The sequence below is a fragment of the Chiloscyllium plagiosum genome, unplaced genomic scaffold (assembly GCF_037043375.1).
Source record: "Chiloscyllium plagiosum isolate Xiang-an unplaced genomic scaffold, Cpla_swu_hap1 HiC_scaffold_37, whole genome shotgun sequence".
Taxonomy (NCBI): domain Eukaryota; kingdom Metazoa; phylum Chordata; class Chondrichthyes; order Orectolobiformes; family Hemiscylliidae; genus Chiloscyllium; species Chiloscyllium plagiosum.
In genome coordinates this window covers 27,637,861-27,660,072 of record NW_028270175.1, presented here as the reverse complement: position 1 = coordinate 27,660,072, position 22,212 = coordinate 27,637,861, and the positions used below count along the sequence as shown (strand labels likewise).

Sequence of the window (22,212 nt, the reverse complement as noted above, 5' to 3'; positions counted from 1 at the left end):
CACACACAGGCTCACACACACACACACAGGCTCTCTCACACACACACAGGCTCTCACACACACACACGCTCACACACACAGGCTCACACACACAGACTCACACACATACACACGCTCACACACACAGGCTCACACACACAGACTCACACACATACACAGGCTCACACACACAGACTCACGCACACACACACACAAGCTCTCACACATAGATTCACACACACACAGGCTCACACACATACACAGGCTCACACACACACACACGCACACAGGCACATACAAACACACACACACAAGCTCACACACACAGACTCACACACACACACACAGGCTCACACACACACACACACAGGCTCACACACACACAGGCTCACACACACACACACACAGGCTCACACACACACAGAGGCTCACACACACACCCACAGGCTCACACACACACACACAGGCTCACACACACACAGGCTCTCTCTCTCACACTCACACAGGCTCACACACACACACACACAGGCTCACACACACATACACAGGCTCACACACACACACAGGCTCACACACACACACACAGGTTCACACACACACACAGGCTCACAGACACACACACACAGGCACACACACACAGGCTCTCACACACACACACAGACTCACACACACACAAACTCACACACACACACAAACTCACACACAAACACACACACACAGACTCACACACAAACACACACACACACAGGCTCACACACACAGGCACACACAGACACAGGCTCAGACACAGACTCACACACACACACACACACAGGCACACACACACAGGCTCACACACATACACACACACAGACTCACACACAAGCACACACACACACACACAGACTCACACACACACATACACAGGCTCACACAGACTCACACACATACACACAGACTCACAAACACACACACACAGGCTCTCTCACACACACAGGCTCACACACACACACACACACACAGACTCTCACACACACAGGCTCACACACACAGACTCACACACACACACACAGGCTCACACACACACACAGGCTCACACACACACACACACACAAAGGCTCACACACACACAGACAGGCTCACACACACAGGCTCACACATACACACACACACAGGCTCACACACACACAGGCTCACACACACACACACACAGGCTCTCTCTCTCACACACACACAGGCTCTCACACACACACACGCTCACACACACAGGCTCACACACACAGACTCACACACATACACACGCTCACACACACAGGCTCACACACACAGACTCACACACATACACAGGCTCACACACACAGACTCACGCACACACACACACAAGCTCTCACACATAGATTCACACACACACAGGCTCACACACATACACAGGCTCACACACACACACGCACACAGGCACATACAAACACACACACACAAGCTCACACACACAGACTCACACACACACACACAGGCTCACACACACAGACTATCACACACACACACACACAGGCTCACACACACACAGGCTCACACACACACACACACAGGCTCACACACACACAGAGGCTCACACACACACCCACAGGCTCACACACACACACACAGGCTCACACACACACAGGCTCACACACACACACACACAGGCTCACACACACATACACAGGCTCACACACACACACAGGCTCACACACACACACACACAGGTTCACACACACACACAGGCTCACAGACACACACACACAGGCACACACACACAGGCTCTCACACACACACACAGACTCACACACACAAACTCACACACAAACACACACACACAGACTCACACACAAACACACACACACACAGGCTCACACACACAGGCACACACAGACACAGGCTCAGACACAGACTCACACACACACACACACACAGGCACACACACACAGGCTCACACACATACACACACACAGACTCACACACAAGCACACACACACACACACAGACTCACACACACACATACACAGGCTCACACAGACTCACACACATACACACAGACTCACAAACACACACACACAGGCTCTCTCACACACACAGGCTCACACACACACACACACAGACTCTCACACACACAGGCTCACACACACAGACTCACACACACACACACAGGCTCACACACACACACAGGCTCACACACACACACACACAAAGGCTCACACACACACAGACAGGCTCACACACACAGGCTCACACATACACACACACACAGGCTCACACACACACAGGCACACACACACACACACAAAGGCTCACACACACACAGACAGGCTCACACACACACAGGCACACACACACACACACAGAGGCTCACATACACACACAAGCTCACTCACAGGCTCACACACACACACAGACTCACACACACACAGGCTCACACACACACACACACACACAGGCTCACACACACACACACACACAGGCTCACACACACACAGGCACACACACACACACACAGAGGCTCACATACACACACAAGCTCACTCACAGGCTCACACACACACACAGACTCACACACACACAGGCTCACACACACACACACACACACAGGCTCACACACACACACACACACAGGCTCACACACAGGCTCACACACACACACACCGGCTCCCCACACACACACACAGGCTCACACACACAGGCTTACACACACACAGGCTCACACACACACACACACACAGGCTCACACACACACACACACACACACCGGCTCCCCACACACACACACGCAGGCTCACACACACAGGCTTACACACACACAGGCTTACACACACACAGGCTCACACACACACACACACACAGGCCCACACACACACACAGGCTCACACACACACACACACACAGGCTCACACACAGGCTCACACACACACACCCCGGCTCCCCACACACACACACACACAGGCTCACACACACAGGCTCACACACACGCACAGGCTCACACACACACACACAGACAGGCTCTCACACACACACACAGACTCACACACACACAGACTCACACACACACACAGGCTCTCACACACAGACACACACAGGCTCTCACACACACAGGCTTACCCACACATATAGGCTCACACACACACACACAGGCGCACACACATAGGCATACACATATGCATGCATATTGAAATTTAATGTTGATTTTGCCCTTTGTGCACATTTTCTGCAGCAGTAACATTGTAGTCCGCGCTTTGTTCTCCCATCTAATGCAGTATGACATGCCTGGACTGCAAGCAGAGCAAATCATTTCATTGTATCAGGTACACTGCGACACTAATAAATCACATCAAATCAAATACACACGCTCACACAGACATACATACATACACTAATTATTCAGCAACTTTCTGACTTGGGGACTATTTAAATATATTCGCAATTTGGATACAGAACTCGCTCAAAGGTAGAAGACAGAGGGTGGTGGTGGAGGGTTGTTTTTCAGACTGGAGGCCTGTGACCAGTGGAGTGCCACAAGGATCGGTGCTGGGTCCCCTACTTTTCATTATTAATATAAATGATTTGGATGTGAGCATAAGAGGTACAGTTAGTAAGTTTGCAGATGACACCAAAATTGGAGGTGTAGTGGACAGCGAAGAAGGTGACCTCAGATTACAACAGGACCTTGATAAGATGGGCCAATGGGCTGAGAAGTGGCAGACGGAGTTTTTAGATAAATGCGAGGTGCTGCATTTTGGGAAAGCAAATCTTAGCAGGACTTATACACTTAATGGTAAGGTCCTAGAGAGTGTTGCTGAACAAAGAAACCTTGGAGTGCAGGTGAGCTCCTTGAAAGTGGAGTCACAGGTCGATAGGATAGTGAAGAAGGCGTTTGGCATGCTTTCCTTTATTAGTCAGTGTATTGAGTACAGGAGTTGGGAGGTCATATTGTGCCTGTACAGGACATTGGTTAGGCCATTGTTGGAATATTGCATGCAATTCTGGTCTCCTTCCTATCGTAAGGATGTTGTGAAACTTGAAAGAGTTCAGAAAAGATTTACAAGGATGTTGCCAGGGTTACAGGATTTGAGCTATAGGGAGAGGCTGAATAGGCTGGGGCTGTATTACCTGGAGCATCGGAGGCTGAGGATGACCTGATGGAAGCTTATAAGATCATGAGGGGCATGGATAGGATTAATAGACAAAGTCTTTTCCCTGGGGTGAGGGAGTCCAGAACTAGAGGGCATAGGTTTAGGGTGGGAGGGGAAAGATATAAAAGAGACCGAAGGGGCAACTTTTTCATGCAGAGGGTGGTACGTGTATGGAATGAGCTGCCAGAGGATGTGGTGGAGGCTGGTACAATTGCAACATTTAAGAAGCATTTGGATGGGTATATGAATAGGAAGTGTTGGAGGGATACAAGCCGGGTGCTGGCAGGTGGGACTAGATTGGGTTGGGATATCTGGTCGGCATGGACAGGTTGGACCGAAGGGTCTGTTTCTGTGCTGTACATCTCTATGACTCTACGACTCTGTGAATGAAGATAGCCAGTCTTCTAATGCACAGAGTATGTGCTGGGGTTTGCGGTAAAAGCAGGTAGTTAGAGTTGGAAATGTTCTAACTTGGCCAACCCACCTCAATGTAGGTGTCAATTTTTAAAATCTTTGTTCTTTCATGGAATATAGGCGTACTTGTTCCTTATCTCTGATGAACCTCAAACTGAGTGGCTTGCCAGGCCATTTCAGGGTTAGTTAAGAGTCAACCACATTGCTGCTGGTCTGAAATACATGTAGGCTGGATCAGATAGGATGACACATTTCCCCGTTGAAGGACATTAGTCACCCAGATAGGTATTTGCAATTGATGATAGTTCATGGTAACTTACCTAAGACTAGCTTTTTATTCCCAATGTATTCATTGAATTTAAATTCTTGCAGTTGCTCTGGTTAGTACTGAACATATTTCTCTAAAGTTTTAGCCTTAGCCTCTGGATCAATATTGATTATTGATCAATAATCCAGTGGCATTAGCATTACACCACTGGCACATGCAGCTCTCACACCAAGGAAATGTGGCCTAAACTAGATGGCCTGTCAATCATGCATTCTAGCAGCATGTGCTTCTTTTACTGTGACAACTATAGCCTCATCCTGTGTCCTTTTCAAAAAGAACTGAGGATTTAAATAAACAGGTCATGAAATTTAAACAAAGCTTATCTGTTTTTGAAGTACCTTTCTGTCTCCTCCATTGGGGTGGCGCAGTGACTAGCACGCTGCCTCACAGCGCCAGAGACCCAGGTTCGATTCCAGCTTTGGGTGACTGTGTGGAGTTTGCACATTCTCCCCGTGTCTGTGTGGGTGTCCTCCGGGTGCTCCAATATCCTCCCACAATCCAAAGATGTGCAGGCTAGCTGGAATGCTCATAATATCCAGGGATGTGCAGGCTAGGTGGGTTAGCCATGGGAAATGCAGGGTGACAGGGTAAGGGGGGAGGAAGTACAGGTTCCATGAAAAATTTGTACCCTCCATTATTGCAGGTTAATAGCTTGGGATCATGAAAACTGGAGTCTGTTTTAACTCAGCACTGTGTTCAAATCACTCTGCAAACTGGGTGTTTTGCATTTTGCAATTCATGCCCACCTCCTTTCCCTTATAAATCGAACATTTTATCGGTCAGAAATTCAGCCCAGGATTTCCTCATCTGGGTCCCACCCACCACCTTTACAGAGGTCTGAAGAGACCACCATCCACGATAATCTAGCCCAGTCATTAAGAACTCATTAGGACTTACCCCTGAAGGGACTGGGCAAAGCAGGGCAATGCCTGATGACATAGCAGCAGTGCCACAAGACGTTCAGTGACCTCTTGTGAGTGGTCAAGGTAGGTTTTACATGATGTACCCTACCCAGCACTCCACCAGCCTCACAGACTGCCCGGCCTGACGCAGACTCCAGGATAAACCCATCAGCAATCCTTGCACACGTGCCAAGCTCACACCTGGCACCCATTGCTTTCAGTTAGCTTCAGCTATTCCGCTCTAGCAGCTCATCACTGAAACATAGTGTCACACTATCACTGGCATTCTGCCCTCTCTCCAATACAGCGAGGTGGGCACACAACAGAAGGGGTCAAAGGTTGCGTAGGCCTGGAACTCCTGAACCCAGTGGAGGTGATGTCTCTCTGCCTCATAGAAATGGCTGCAATAAATCCCTTGGATCAAGTGCCACTGAAAATGTTGAACAGGTTGGCATTTGTCTGCCTCATGCCCCTTCTCAGCTCTTGGCTCACCCTTGTGCTGCATAAGGAACAAGCTCCTGATGGTGCCACCATGGTCCTGTTTTATCCCACCCCCTCGTGTTCCCTCTGCAGTTCTACCCACCCTCCTCCACACCTGTGTTCAGGTACTCACCTGTCTGCACTGAACAGCCCAGGGAAGGAGAGAGAGAGAGAGCTGAAGGGTAGCACCATGAAGACATCCCATCACTTGACCTGACAAGCCACCAATTCTAGCACTGGTGAGTCACTGGGCACAGGGAGTTCTGTCAGACCCAGGCTGAAGGATGGTTTGGTTCCCAGCTCACCAGAGGGCAAAGTGGGAGAGGTGTTTGAGAAACTAGGAGTAGGTCATTTGGCCCTTTGATCCATTCAGTATGATCATGGCTGATCATCCAACTCAGTCCCCTGGTCCTGTTTTCCCCTGAGATCCTTTAATCCCTTTAGCCCCAACCACTTTATCAAACTCCTTGAAAATGTTCAATGTTTCGCCTCAACTGCTTTTTATGACAGAGAGTTCCACAGGGTCTCTGGGTGAAGACATTTCTCCTTATCTCAGCCTGAAATGGCCGACCCAGTATCCTTCGATGTGACCCCGGTTCTGGACTCCCTGGTCGTTGGAAACATCCTTTTATTCTTGCTGGAGGTTGAAGGGTTTCTATGAGATCCCCCTCATTCTTCCAAAGTCCAGTGAACATAGTCATAACCAATCCAGTCTCTCTTCATGTGTCAGTCAGGAATCAGTCTGGTAAACTTTGGTGCACTCCATCTATAGTCAGAACATCTTTCCTCAGATACGGAGATCAAAACTGCATCCAGTTCTCCAGTGTTGCCTGGATAATTGCAGTGAAATATCCCTGCTCCTGTACTCGACTCCTCTTACAACAAAGGCCAACTTACCATTTGCCTTCTTCACTGCCTGCTGCACCTGCATAGCTTCCTCTCAGTGACAGGAATACAAGGACACCCAGGTGAAATAACTGCACAGAGGCTGGTATCCTGTCACCCTTAATTTACACGCGGCGAGTCCTTGACACTGATCCACTTCCCTCAGAGCCAGCTCTCGCGGTGTCTGACACTCCTGTTTATATCTGTCAGCCAGGGCTCCCTGATTGGACCAGATTAATCGCCTCATATTTTATGGCTGACTTTGTTACAATCACTACACCAGATCTCATGGCACCTGCCCCTTTGCCAATCGATTGCCGTTCAGGTAATTATGTACTTTCCTGTTTGTGCTGCCAGAGGTGATGACCTTAACATTTATCCACATTATACTTTGCCTGCCATGCATTAGCTCACTCACTCCACTCACTGTAACATCTCTGCTTCCTCCTCACAGCCCACTCCCACCCCCATCCAGCTTTGCACCATCTGCAAAGTTAGAAATATTACGTTTTGTTCCCTCATCCACGTTGTTCCTATATTGTGAATATTCAAGGTGCAGTGGACTCAGGGAGGGAGACTCCCTGGCTAACCCTGAAGGCCATGCCCATAGAGGTAGTGAGGGTGTGAGTGGGCCAGCCTCCTGGCTCTGAGAAACATGGAGGAGACCAGTTCCAAATTGTCAGAGGAGCTGGATCCCTCTCTACATCCTTGGATCGATTTCCTCGTCATGTTACAGACTCAGAGGCAGTGCCACCGCTGGGTGGTACAGGGCAGGTCAGTGTAAGTGGAAACATGCCATCCATCCAGATTTCTACAAAGCATTGAAGCCCAAACAGTAAAACACAATGGAAGTTTGTGAAGAGAACCAAACTAATGCAGACACTCTGGGATATCAGGCAGCATCAGCAGCACAGTCTCATGGGACCACACTGGAGGATTCTCACAGGTATCCTGAACAATATTTATCCCTCAGTCCACATTACCGCAAAATGTCATGTTGCAGTTGGTGGGGGTTTGCTGTGCAGATTGACGAGAGAGCGTTGTGAGACATCCTGAGGTCATCAAAGATGCTGTGTGGAGACCTTTCCTTCAACCCTCAGTGTTACTGTTAACGCTCCACATCCCTTAGTATTACTGTCAATGCTCCACATCCCTCAGTATTACTGTTACTACTCCACATCCCTCAGTGTTACTGTTACTACTCCACATCCCTCAGTGTTACTGTTAATGCTCCACATCCCTCAGTGTTACTGTTAATACTCCACATCCCTCAGTATTACTGTTAATGCACCACATCCCTCAGTATTACTGTTACTACTCCACATCCCTCAGTGTTACTGTTAATACTCCACATCCCTCAGTGTTACTGTTAATATTCCACATCCCTCAGTGTTACTGTTAACAGTCCACATCCCTCAGTATTACTGTTAATGCACCACATCCCTCAGTGTTACTGTTAATACTCCACAACCCTCAGTGTTACTGTTAATACTCCACATCCTTCAGTATTACTGTTAATGCACCACATCCCTCAGTATTACTGTTACTACTCCACATCCCTCAGTGTTACTGTTAATACTCCACATCCCTCAGTGTTACTGTTAACGGTCCACATCCCTCAGTATTACTGTTAATACTCCACATCACTCAGTGTTACTGTTAATACTCCACATCCCTCAGTATTACTGTTAATACTCCACATCTCTCAGTGTTATTGTTAATGCTCCACATCCCTCAGTATTTCTGTTAATACTCCACATCCCTCAGTATTACTGTTAATAATCCACATCCCTCAGTGTTACGGTTAATACTCCACATCCCTCAGTATTACTGTTAATAATCCACATCCCTCAGTGTTACGGTTAATGTTCCACAACCCTCAGTGTTACTGTTAATGTTCCGCATCCCTCAGTATTACTGTTAATACTCCACATCCCTCAGTGTTATTGTTAATACTCCACATCCCTCAGTGTTATTGTTAATGCTCCACATCCCTCAGAATTAGTTAATACTCCACATCCCTCAGTGTTATTGTTAATGCTCCACACCCCTCAGTGTTATAGTTAATGATTCACATCCCTCAGTGTTACTGTTAATACTCCACATCCCTCAATGTTACTGTTAATGTTCCACATCCCTCAGTGTTACTGTTAATGCAACACATCCCTCAGTGTTACTGTTAATGTTCCACATCCCTCAGTGTTACTGTTATTACTCCACATCCCTCAGTGTTATTGTTAATGCTCCACATCCCTCAGTGTTACTGTTAATGTTCCACATCCCTTAGTGTTATTGTTAATGCTCCACATCCCTCAATGTTACTGTTAATACTCCACATCCCTCAGTGTTATTGTTAATACTCCACATTCCTCAGTGTTATTGTTAATGCACCACACCCCTCAGTGTTACTGTTAATGTTCCGCATCCCTCAGTGTTACTGTTAATGTTCCACATCCCTCAGTGTTACTGTTAATGTTCCACATCCCTCAGTGTTATTGTTAATACTCCACATTCCTCAGTGTTATTGTTAATGCACCACACCCCTCAGTGTTACTGTTAATGTTCCGCATCCCTCAGTGTTACTGTTAATAATCCACATCCCTCAGAGTTTGTTAATGTTCCACATCCCTCAGTGTTACTGTTAATAATCCACATCCCTCAGTGTTACGGTTAATGTTCCATAACCCTCAGTGTTACTGTTAATACTCCACATCCCTCAGTGTTATTGTTAATACTCCACATCCCTCAGTGTTACTGTTAATGTTCCGCATCCCTCAGTGTTACTGTTAATGCTCCACAGCCCTCACTGTTACTGTTAATACTCCACATTCCTCAGTGTTATTGTTAATGCTCCACAACCCTCAGTGTTATTGTTAATACTACACAACCCTCAGTGTTACTATTAATACTCCACTCCCTCAGTGTTATTGTTAATACTCCACATCCCTCAGTGTTACTGTTAATATTCCACATCCCTCAGTGTTACGGTTAATGTTCCACATCCCTCAGTGTTATTGTTAATACTCCACATTCCTCAGTGTTATTTTTAATGCACCACACCCCTCAGTGTTACTTTTAATGTTCCACATCCCTCAGTATTACTGTTAATACTCCACATCCCTCAGTGTTGTTATTAATGTTCCACATCCCTCAGTGTTACGGTTAATGTTCCACAACCCTCAGTGTTACTGTTAATACTCCACTTCCCTCAGTGTTACTGTTAATACACCACATCCCTCAGTATTACTGTTAATGCTCCACAGCCCTCACTGTTACTGTTAATACTCCACATCCCTCAGTGTTATTGTTAATGCTCCACAACCCTCAGTGTTATTGTTAATACTACACAACCTTCAGTGTTACTGTTAATACTCCACATCCCTCAGTGTTATTGTTAATACTCCACATCCCTCAGTGTTACTGTTAATGTTCCACATCCCTCAGTGTTACAGTTAATACTCCACATCCCTCAGTGTTATTGTTAATACTCCACATTCCTCAGTGTTATTGTTAATGCACCACACCCCTCAGTGTTACTTTTAATGTTCCACATCCCTCAGTATTACTGTTAATACTCCACATCCCTCAGTGTTGTTATTAATGTTCCACATCCCTCAGTGTTACGGTTAATGTTCCACAACCCTCAGTGTTACTGTTAATACTCCACATCCCTCAGTGTTATTGTTAATACTCCACAACCCTCAGTGTTACTGTTAATGTTCTGCATCCCTCAGTATTACTGTTAATACTCCACATCCCTCAGTGTTACTGTTAATACTCCACATCCCTCAGTGTTATTGTTAATACTCCACATCCCTCAGTGTTACTGTTAATGTTCCACATCCCTCAGTGTTACGGTTAATGTTCCACATCCCTCAGTGTTATTGTTAATACTCCACATTCCTCAGTGTTATTGTTAATGCACCACACCCCTCAGTGTTACTGTTAATGTTCCGCATCCCTCAGTGTTACTGTTAATACTCCACATCCTGCAGTGTTATTGTTAATGCTCCACATCCCTCAGTGTTACTGTTACTACTCCACTTCCCTCAGTGTTACTGTTAATACACCACATCCCTCAGTATTACTGTTAATGCTCCACAGCCCTCACTGTTACTGTTAATACTTCACATCCCTCAGTATTATTGTTAATGCTCCACAACCCTCAGTGTTACTGGTAATACTCCACACCCCTCAGTGTTACTGTTAATGTTCCACAACCCTCAGTGTTACTGTTAATACTACACTTCCCTCAGTGTTACTGTGAATATTCCACATCCCTCAGTTTTACTGTTAATGCACCACAACCCTCAGTGTTACTGTTAATGTTCCACATCCCTCAGTGTTACTGTTAATACTCCACAACCCTCAGTGTTACTGTTAATATTCCACATCCCTCAGTGTTACTGCTAATACTCCACATCCCTCAGTGTTACTGTTAATGCTCCACATTCCTCAGTGTTATTGTTTCTGCAGCACACCCCTCAGTGTTACTGTTAATGTTCCGCATCCCTCAGTGTTACTGTTAATACTCCACATTCCTCAGTGTTACTGTTAATACTCCACATCCCGCAGTGTTATTGTTAATGCTCCACATCCCTCAGTGTTACTTTTAATACTCCACTTCCCTCAGTGTTACTGTTAATACACAACATCCCTCAGTATTACTGTTAATGCTCCACAGCCCTCACTGTTACTGTTAATACTCCACATCCCTCAGTGTTATTGTTAATGCTCCACAACCCTCAGTGTTACTGGTAATACTCCACATCCCTCAGTGTTTTTGTTAATGCTCCACAACCCTCAGTGTTACTGTTAATGTACCACAACCCTCAGTGTTACTGTTAATGCTCTACATCCCTCAGTGTAATTGTTAATATTCCACATCCCTCAGTCTTATTGTTAATACTGCACACCCCTAAGTGTTACTGTTAATACTCCACATCCCTCAGTGTTACTATTAATGCACCACAACCCTCAGTGTTACTGTTAATGTTCCACATCCCTCAGTGTTATTGTTAATACTCCACAACCCTCAGTGTTACTGTTAATGTTCTGCATCCCTCAGTATTACTGTTAATACTCCACATCCCTCAGTGTTACTGTTAATACTCCACATCCCTCAGTGTTATTGTTAATACTCCACATCCCTCAGTGTTAGTGTTAAAGCTCCACATCCCTCAGTGTTACTGTTAATGTTCCACATCCCTCAGTGTTATTGTTAATGCTCCCCATCCCTCAGTGTTACTGTTAATGTTCCACATCCCTCAGTGTTACTGTTAATACTCCACATCCCTCAGTGTTACTGTTAATGCTCCACATCCCTCATTGTTATTATTAATACTCCACACCCCTCTGTGTTATTGTTAATGCTCCACATCCCTCAGTGTTACTGATAATGTTCCATATCCCTCAGTGTTATTGTTAATGCTCCACATCCCTCAGTATTACTGTTAATGTTGCACATCCCTAAGTGTTACTGTTAATACACCACAACCCTCAGTGTTACTGTTAATGTTCCAAATCCCTCAGTGTTACTGTTAATACTCCACAACCCTCAGTGTTACTGTTAAGGTTCTACATCCCTCAGTGTTACTGCTAATACTCCGCATCCCTCAGTGTTACTGGTAATACTCCACACCCCTCAGTGTTACTGTTAATGTTCCACATCCCTCAGTGTTACTGTTAATACTCCACAACCCTCAGTGTTACTGTTAATGTTCCACAACCCTCAGTGTTACTGTTAATACTCCACAAGCCTCAGTGTTACTGTTAATACTCCACAACCCTCAGTGTTACTGTTAATACACCACAACCCTCAGTGTTACTGTTAATGCTCCACACCCCTCAGTGTTACTGTTAATACACTACAACCCTCAGTGTTACTGTTAATACTCCACATTCCTCAGTGTTACTGGTAATGTTCCACATCCCTCAGTGTTATTGTTAATGCTCCACAACCCTCAGTGTTACTGGTAATACTCCACATCCCTCAGTGTTTTTGTTAATGCTCCACAACCCTCAGTGTTACTGTTAATGTACCACAACCCTCAGTGTTACTGTTAATGCTCTACATCCCTCAGTGTAATTGTTAATATTCCACATCCCTCAGTCTTATTGTTAATACTGCACACCCCTAAGTGTTACTGTTAATACTCCACATCCCTCAGTGTTACTATTAATGCACCACAACCCTCAGTGTTACTGTTAATGTACCACAACCCTCAGTGTTACTGTTAATGCTCTACATCCCTCAGTGTAATTGTTAATATTCCACATCCCTCAGTCTTATTGTTAATACTGCACACCCCTAAGTGTTACTGTTAATGTTCCACATCCCTCAGTGTTATTGTTAATGCTCCACATCCCTCAGTGTTAGTGTTAAAGCTCCACATCCCTCAGTGTTACTGTTAATGTTCCACATCCCTCAGTGTTACTGTTAATACTCCACATCCCTCAGTGTTACTGTTAATGCTCCACATCCCTCATTGTTATTATTAATACTCCACACCCCTCTGTGTTATTGTTAATGCTCCACATCCCTCAGTGTTACTGATAATGTTCCATATCCCTCAGTGTTATTGTTAATGCTCCACATCCCTCAGTATTACTGTTAATGTTGCACATCCCTAAGTGTTACTGTTAATACACCACAACCCTCAGTGTTACTGTTAATGTTCCAAATCCCTCAGTGTTACTGTTAATACTCCACAACCCTCAGTGTTACTGTTAAGGTTCTACATCCCTCAGTGTTACTGCTAATACTCCGCATCCCTCAGTGTTACTGGTAATACTCCACACCCCTCAGTGTTACTGTTAATGTTCCACATCCCTCAGTGTTACTGTTAATACTCCACAACCCTCAGTGTTACTGTTAATGTTCCACAACCCTCAGTGTTACTGTTAATACTCCACAAGCCTCAGTGTTACTGTTAATACTCCACAACCCTCAGTGTTACTGTTAATACACCACAACCCTCAGTGTTACTGTTAATGCTCCACACCCCTCAGTGTTACTGTTAATACACTACAACCCTCAGTGTTACTGTTAATACTCCACATCCCTCAGTGTTACTGGTAATGTTCCACATCCCTCAGTGTTACTGTTAATGCTCCACATCCCTCATTGTTATTATTAATACTCCACACCCCTCTGTGTTATTGTTAATGCTCCACATCCCTCAGTGTTACTGATAATGTTCCATATCCCTCAGTGTTATTGTTAATGCTCCACATCCCTCAGTATTACTGTTAATGTTGCACATCCCTAAGTGTTACTGTTAATACACCACAACCCTCAGTGTTACTGTTAATGTTCCAAATCCCTCAGTGTTACTGTTAATACTCCACAACCCTCAGTGTTACTGTTAAGGTTCTACATCCCTCAGTGTTACTGCTAATACTCCGCATCCCTCAGTGTTACTGGTAATACTCCACACCCCTCAGTGTTACTGTTAATGTTCCACATCCCTCAGTGTTACTGTTAATACTCCACAACCCTCAGTGTTACTGTTAATGTTTCACAACCCTCAGTGTTACTGTTAATACTCCACAAGCCTCAGTGTTACTGTTAATACTCCACAACCCTCAGTGTTACTGTTAATACACCACAACCCTCAGTGTTACTGTTAATGCTCCACACCCCTCAGTGTTACTGTTAATACACTACAACCCTCAGTGTTACTGTTAATACTCCACATCCCTCAGTGTTACTGTTAATGTTCCACATCCCTCAGTGTTACTGTTAATGCTCCACATCCCTCAGTGTTACTGTTAGGACTCCACATCCCTCCGTGTTACTGTTAATGTTCCACAACCCTCAGTGTTACTGTTAATACTCCACATCCCTCAGTGTTACTGTCAATACTCCACAACCCTCAGTGGTACTGTTAATGCTCCACATCCCTCAGTGTTACTGTTAATACTCCACATCCGTCAGTGTTACTGGTAATATTCCACATCCCTCAGTGTTACTGTTAATGTTCCACAACCCTCAGTGTTTCTGTCAATACTCCACATCCCTCAGTATTACTGGTAATGTTCCATAACCCTCAGTGTTACTGTTAATACTCCACACCCCTCAGTATTATAGATAATGCTCCACATCCCTCAGTGTTATTGTTAATACTCCACATCACTCAGTGTTACTGATAATACTCCACAACCCTCAGTGTTATTGTTAATGCTCCACATCCTTCAGTATTACTGTTAATACTCCACAATTCCTGTTGTTACTGTTAATACTCCACATCCCTCAGAATTTTTGTTAATGCTCCAGAACCCTCAGTATTACAGTTAATGCTCTACAACCCTCAGTATTACTATTAATGATCCACAATCCTCAGTGTTACTCTTAATGCACCAGAACCCTCTGTATTAAGTTAATACTCCACAACGCTCAGTATTACTGTTAATGATCCACAATCCTCAGTGTTACTGTTAATGCTCCAGAACCCTCAGTATTACAGTTAATATTCCACAACCCTCAATATTACTGTTAACACTCCACAACCCTCAGTGTTACTGTTACTAATGGTAACTCAGGGTTCCTGAACCCTTCCCCAAATGAAGGGCTTATGCCCGAAACATTGACTGTCCTGCTCCTCGGATGCTGCCTGACCTGCTGTGCTTTTCCAGCACAACCCTTTTCAGCTCTCCCTCTCCCACGGCACTGTGTGACTGCTGTGCACCCTGATCTCCTTTCAGACTTGCTTTTCTCTCTCTCTGTCTAACGATGCTGTGAATCAGTTCCCAGCCTACTGCTGCTGAGTCCCTGCTTTGGGACGTTCCTTCATTACGGCTCAGCCTGAACCAAACCTGTTCTCCCTCACTGTCCACTCGCTTGCGTTGCCAGCAACAACCACTGTCCAGTCGCTAGGCCTTTTCCCTTCCCCACAGCCCCCACACTCCCTCCCACCAACCCCACTCCCCTAAACCACATCCATCCCCACCCCACACCCCACCCCATCCCCACAGCTCTACCCCACCTCCAAAACCCTACGCCCCCCTCAGTTGTGAGAAAATGATGGAGTCGACATGTTGATATTATCTCCTCTGATGGTGGTTTGGATCACAAGGGGATAGCGCCATCAGGTTGGAGTGAGGATACTAAGGAGTGAAACCAGGAAAGTCATTGTCAGATAGGCCCCACTGGAGACCTACAACACACTTCCCCCAAAAGACAGCGGACCCTGGGGATCAACTGAACTCTTTTGTGGGTGAGATGGACAGATTTTACCTTAATATGATTGTCATTTGATCTGGATTGCAGTGAGTGAACAAAGCTGAGGCACCAATCAGCCACAGTGCACTTGAGTGATAGAACAGCTTCAAGGGGCTGAATGGCCTCCAGCTACAAGTGTGTTTCTTTAACAGTGAAAGATGTGAAATAAATAAGAGCAGTGTTTTTGCTGTGAAGCTGTTATGAACTTGGTTTGATTGTTAAATGTGGTGCTATTGATGCTAATCTTCTCCACTCCCTCCAGATTCGGACAGTCTGTCCAGCCCCACACACCTGAGTCTGAGTTTATCGGAGGGCGATGAGCAGTTGGACAGGTTACAGCAGGTGGAGATTGCAAGGACAATGCCAATGTCGCAGTGGAAAGCGGGCACCGTCCAGGCCTGGCTGGAAGTTGTCATGGCGATGCCAATGTACATCAAATCCTGCATGGAGAACGTCAAAAGTGGCAGGGTAAGAACAGGACCCTGAGCCAACTGTCATTGTTTCTGGGCCCTGAGTGGGCCCAGGGTTCACAGAGACCAGGGTGGGATTACTGCTGGAATCACAAGCCGTGCATTCAGAATGTGGAGTGTAGGCCAGTGAGGATCTGGATTGGCCGGACACAGGGATAGGGAGGCGGGGCATGTTATTTCAGGATTAACAGAATGACATTTTTGCCCAAATGGCCTTCCGTACTTGTATTGAGTGTGTCTTTGAAAGATTGACTTTAATAAAGAGGGCCTCCGCACCTTCAGGTAAGGGAAAGTTCGGACATTTCTCATTATTTCTGTGACACTGAAGGCCCTGGATTTTATCTTATTGAAGGAATGACCTCTGCCCTTTGACCCATGTTCCCTTTCCCAGTCTGTTGCTGATGACTAAAGGGCCTGTCGAAGGGGCAGTGGGAGTGAGGCCTTTTGTCCAGGAGCCCCATCATCTGGGACTGTTGGAAAGCCAGGGCAGAGCTGTCCAGATGGCGTTGGAAATAGGATTACCTGCAGGTCTCAATCTAAAAGGAGCTGCCTGTTCAGGCCGGGCTGTGTTTGATGTTATATTGCGGTTATCCCGTTACCATGGCGATCTGAATACCTATTATTCTGCAGCCCGCCCCTTTAATCACTCACCTATTGATGTTGAATGAAATCAGAGTCAGCACAGGAACATTTACCATGAAAGGGGGTTATAGTCTGCAGTGGTGTAAAATTCCCAGGAATGTGTGTCCTATTCAGGATCCCCTCAGTCTGGTGAGATTGGCTTATACATTCTGACAGTGAGGAGGTTGGCAGGAAATGTTGGTGACGGCAAGGTCAGCGCGGGAATTCACAGGGTGTTAGGGAGCCCCAGTCTCAACTCCCAGCATGCCAAGTGTTCAGAGCAGCCTGAGAGCTTGGGGGAAGAGACATATCATAAAGTCATAGAGAGGTACATACCATGGCAACAGACCCTTCGGTCCAACTCGTCCATGCAGACCGTGTTCCCTCACAGATTCTCTTCCACTCTCAGAGGGAGCCTGTAGCTGGCTGTACAGACCGATGTAGCTACCCCAGGCCCTGTTAGTTGCAGGAAGGAGTGGGTGGGGTGTTGATATAGCAGCACGTTCCTCTCGCCTGGCTCCTGCTTTTTCCCAATGGCAAGTCTCAAGGTGCTCGACATTTTCCCGGATGCTCCTCCTCCACCTCGATTCCCGGCTATCTGTGGGAATGCTGCACCTTTTCAGTGAGGCCTTGATGGTATCCCAGGAGCACTTCCTCTGTCCCACCTGGGGCTCCCTTCAGTTTCGGAGCTCAGCATTGCTCTGAGATCAGTGAGTTGGAAAGCCTCTATATTCCTGAAATATATTTGGGCCCAACCAGTGCTTATGCTCCAATTGAGTCTCCTGTCATCTTTCCTCACCCAAATCTGTCATCGTGACCATTTATTCCCCTTCAAAAGCTGACCTTGTTTCCACTGAAATACACCTCAACTATTCACTTCAGCCATTCCACGTGGGGGTGGGGTCCATATTCCCGCCACTTTCTGGCCAATGCAATGTCTCCTCGATAACCCTAGTGGGGTCTTAGTGACTGTCTGGAATTGATGGTCTTTTGTTCCAGTCCTCATGGCCTTCCCAGACACAGAATGGCAGGATTGGGAGTGTGCTCCAGTCATACCAACTAACAAAGGCATTGAAATAATCTGGGTTATATTTAACTGCAAACATCTCCTTCTGTTCAGTCTTTCTCCTCCCTGTACCTTCAGTCTGTTGTTTTGAAGAATGGTTGGACTGTTTCCTGCTCTAAAACCTTAATGGTACTGAATTGCCATTCCCCCACCCCCAGACCCACTCTCTCTCTCCCTGCCACCAACAACAAGTGATTAATTCTCAAACACAATGCAGCCTAATTGTTACAGGTTTCACAATTCACAATAGATTCTCTGGCAGCCTGCGTCCTTCAGGCAACTCCAGGCATTCCCAGTAATTGTACTCACTGCAGCTAAACAGTCAGTGCACAGCACCCACAGGTTTTGGTGTGAGGTTGATGCTGGAATAACTTGCCCTCTTTGATTTTTACTCACCAAAAGCTGTTAGATTAGATCCCCTACAGTGTGGAAACAGGCCCTTCGGCCTAACAAGTCCACATCGACCCTCCAAAGAGTAACCCACCCAGACCCATTTCCCTCTGACTAATGCGCCTAACACTACGGGCAATTTAGCATGGCCAATTCACCTGACCTGCACATCTTTGGACTGTGGGAGGAAACCGGAGCACCCGGAGGAAACCCACGCAGACACGGGGAGAAGGTGCAAACTCCACACAGACAGTCATCCAAGGCTGGAATCGAACCTTGGTCCCTGATGCTGTGAGGCAACAGTGCTAACCACTGAGCCACCGCGCCACCCTCCACTGAGCCACCGTGTCGCCCTCCACTGAGCCACCGCACCGCCCTCCTTCTTACTCCCACTCCCACGTCCCACTCCTTCTCACTGCACTGACCGGTGCTGTCTCTCACCCCCTCGCTCAGAGAGTCCTGTGTTTCAAGCATCAGCCTCACTTTGTGCAGCTTGGTTCCAGAGTGTATGCTGAACGGGTTCAGAGTTACATGGAAACCCTGCTCAGCTCGGGATTGAACAGCCAAGGGCAGTGTCTCAAAGGCTCTCTCTGTGTCATTGAAAAGGTGTTCTCAGTCGTTAATGGGACAGGGACAAGGACAAATTTAAGGTTTGGGAATAACAGATATGGGGGGGAGGGGGCGCGCGGTGTGTGAGGAAGAACATGTTTAAACAACGAACAGTAAACACCAAGAAATCCCTGTGCAACAAGACTGGTTCACACAGGCTATCAATCATTGGAACAGGAAATTGGGTGCAAATTTGGAAAACATAAACTTGTGGGGTTGGAGCAGGGGATTGAATTGTTCCACAAGGAGCTAGTAGGGATATGATGGGTCGAATGGCTTGCTTCTGTACCATTAGACTCAGTGCATTCACTTGGGTGAATTACCAGAAATCTGACAGAACCCATAGCTCAGGCAGAATCAGTGCCTTTAGGAGAGAGAGAGCAAGCAAACTGTGGGACCTGCCCCTGAAAGGGACAGCTGGGGTGCTTTGTATTGATCATAAGGTCAGTTCTGGCTTTAGTGAGACAGGCAATTTCTTAAACGGTTTAAATTGTTGTGCTGTGTATTGAGTCTGCAGTCAGGGCACAATCACAGCTTCTGATTGTGGGAAACAGGGTCAGAATAAACAGCACAAGAGCCACCTGGTGGGCAGTGTGTGTCACTTCAGCTGCACCATTGCAATCCTGGGCAAATGATCCAAACTCTTTCCCTTCACATAGCCATTTCCATATGGACTGTGCAAACGAACTCAAATCGACCAGGATCATCCTTCAATCAGCATATGATCCTCATCGCCCTGCTCACACGCAGAGCGCACGACCACTGTGTCATAGAGTCATAGAGATGTACAGCATGGAAACAGACCCTTCGGTCCAACCCGTCCATGCCGACCAGATATCCCAATGCAATCTAGTCCCACCTGCCAGCACCCGGCCCATATCCCTCCAAACCCTTCCTATTCATATACCCATCCAAATGCCTCTTAAATGTTGCAATTGTACCAGCCTCCACCACATCCTCTGGCAGCTCATTTCATACACGTACCATCCTCTGCATGAAAAAGTTGCCTCTTAGGTCTCTTTTATATCTTTCCCCTCTCACCCTAAACCTATGCCCTCTAGTTCTGGACTCCCCGACCCCAGGGAAAAGACTTTGTCTATTTATTCTATCCATGCCCCTCATAATTTTGTAAACCTCTATAACGTCACCCCTCAGCCTCGGATGCTCCAGGGAAAACAGCCCCAGCCTGTTCAGCCTCTCCCTATAGCTCAAATCCTCCAACCCTGGCAACATCCTTGTAAATCTTTTCTGAACCCTTTCAAGTTTCACAACATCTTTTCGATAGGAAGGAGACCAGAATTGCACGCAATATTCCAACAGTGGCCTAACCAATATCCTGTACAGCCGCAACATGACCTCCCAACTCCTGTACTCAATACTCTGACCGATAAAGGAAAGCATACCAAACACCTTCTTCACTATCCTATCTACCTGTGACTCCACTTTCAAGGAGCTATGAACCTGCACTCCAAGGTCTCTTTATTCAGCAACACTCCCTAGGACCTTACCATTAAGTGTATAAATCCTGCTAAGATTTGCTTTCCCAAAATGCAGCACCTCACATTTATCTGAATTAAACTCCATCTGCCACTTCTCAGCCCATTGGCCCATCTGTTCCAGATCCTGTTGTAATCTGAGGTAACCCTCTTTGCTGTCCACTACACCTCCAATTTTGGTGTCATCTGCAAACTTACTAACTATACCTCTTATGCTCGAATCCAAATCATTTATGTAAATGACAAAAAGAAGAGGGTCCAGCACCGACCCTTGTGACACTCCACTGGTCACAGGCCTCCAGTCTGAAAAATAACCCTCCAGCACCACCTTTGGTGGTGTCTTCTACCTTTGAGCCAGTTCTGTATCCAAATGGTTAGTTCTCCCTGTATTCCATGAGATCTAACTTTGCTAATCAGTCTCCCATGGGGAACCTTGTCGAACGCCTTACTGAAGTCCATATAGATCACATCTACTGCTCTGCCCTCATCAATCCTCTTTGTTACTTCTTCAAAAAACTCAATCAAGTTTGTGAGACATGATTTCCCACGCACAAAGCCATGTTGACTATCCCTAATCAGTCCTTGCCTTTCCAAATACATGTACATCCTGTCCCTCAGGATTCCCTCCAACAACTTGCCCACCACCGAGGTCAGGCTCACCGGTCTATAATTCCCTGGCTTGTCTTTACCGCCCTTCTTAAATAGTGGCACCACATTTGCCAAGCTCCAGTCTTCCAGCACCTCATCTGTGACTATTGATGGTACAAATATCTCAGCAAGAGGCCCAGCAATCACTTCTCTAGCTTCCCACAGAGTTCTTGGGTACACCTGATCAGGTCCTGGGGATTTATCCAACTTTAACCGTTTCAAGACATCAAACACTTCCTCCTCTGTAATCTGGACATTTTGCAAATAGTTTTACGTTTAGTGTACATTAAGTAAAGCATCTTCCCCCTATACTTCAACGCTGAGACCACGGGATAGATGGACACACACTGAGTCCATTGGCTAATATCAATTGATAGAGAATGAAGAAAGCACATTACTTACTCTGAGGTGGAGAGCTTCCACCACTTCCTCTGGCAGCTCATTCCACACATGTACCACCCTCTACATGAAAAGGTTGCCCTTTAGGTCCCTTTTATATCTTTCCCTCTCCCCCTAAACCTATGCCCTCTAGTTCTGGACTCCCCCAGCTCAGGAAAAG

General features: G+C 46.3%; 1 protein-coding gene across 7 annotated transcripts in view; it reads left to right on the top strand.

Annotated features, from left to right (window-relative positions):
* LOC122540243 (kazrin-like) overlaps positions 1–22,212 on the top strand; it is a 719,824-nt gene that overhangs the window by 619,847 nt on the left and 77,765 nt on the right. For all 7 annotated transcript variants that reach the window (XM_087980531.1, XM_087980530.1, XM_087980528.1 and 4 more), the window contains one exon: positions 16,616–16,821. In XM_087980531.1, the coding sequence (XP_087836657.1) occupies positions 16,616–16,821 (206 nt within the window). The remainder of the gene's footprint in view (positions 1–16,615; positions 16,822–22,212) is intronic.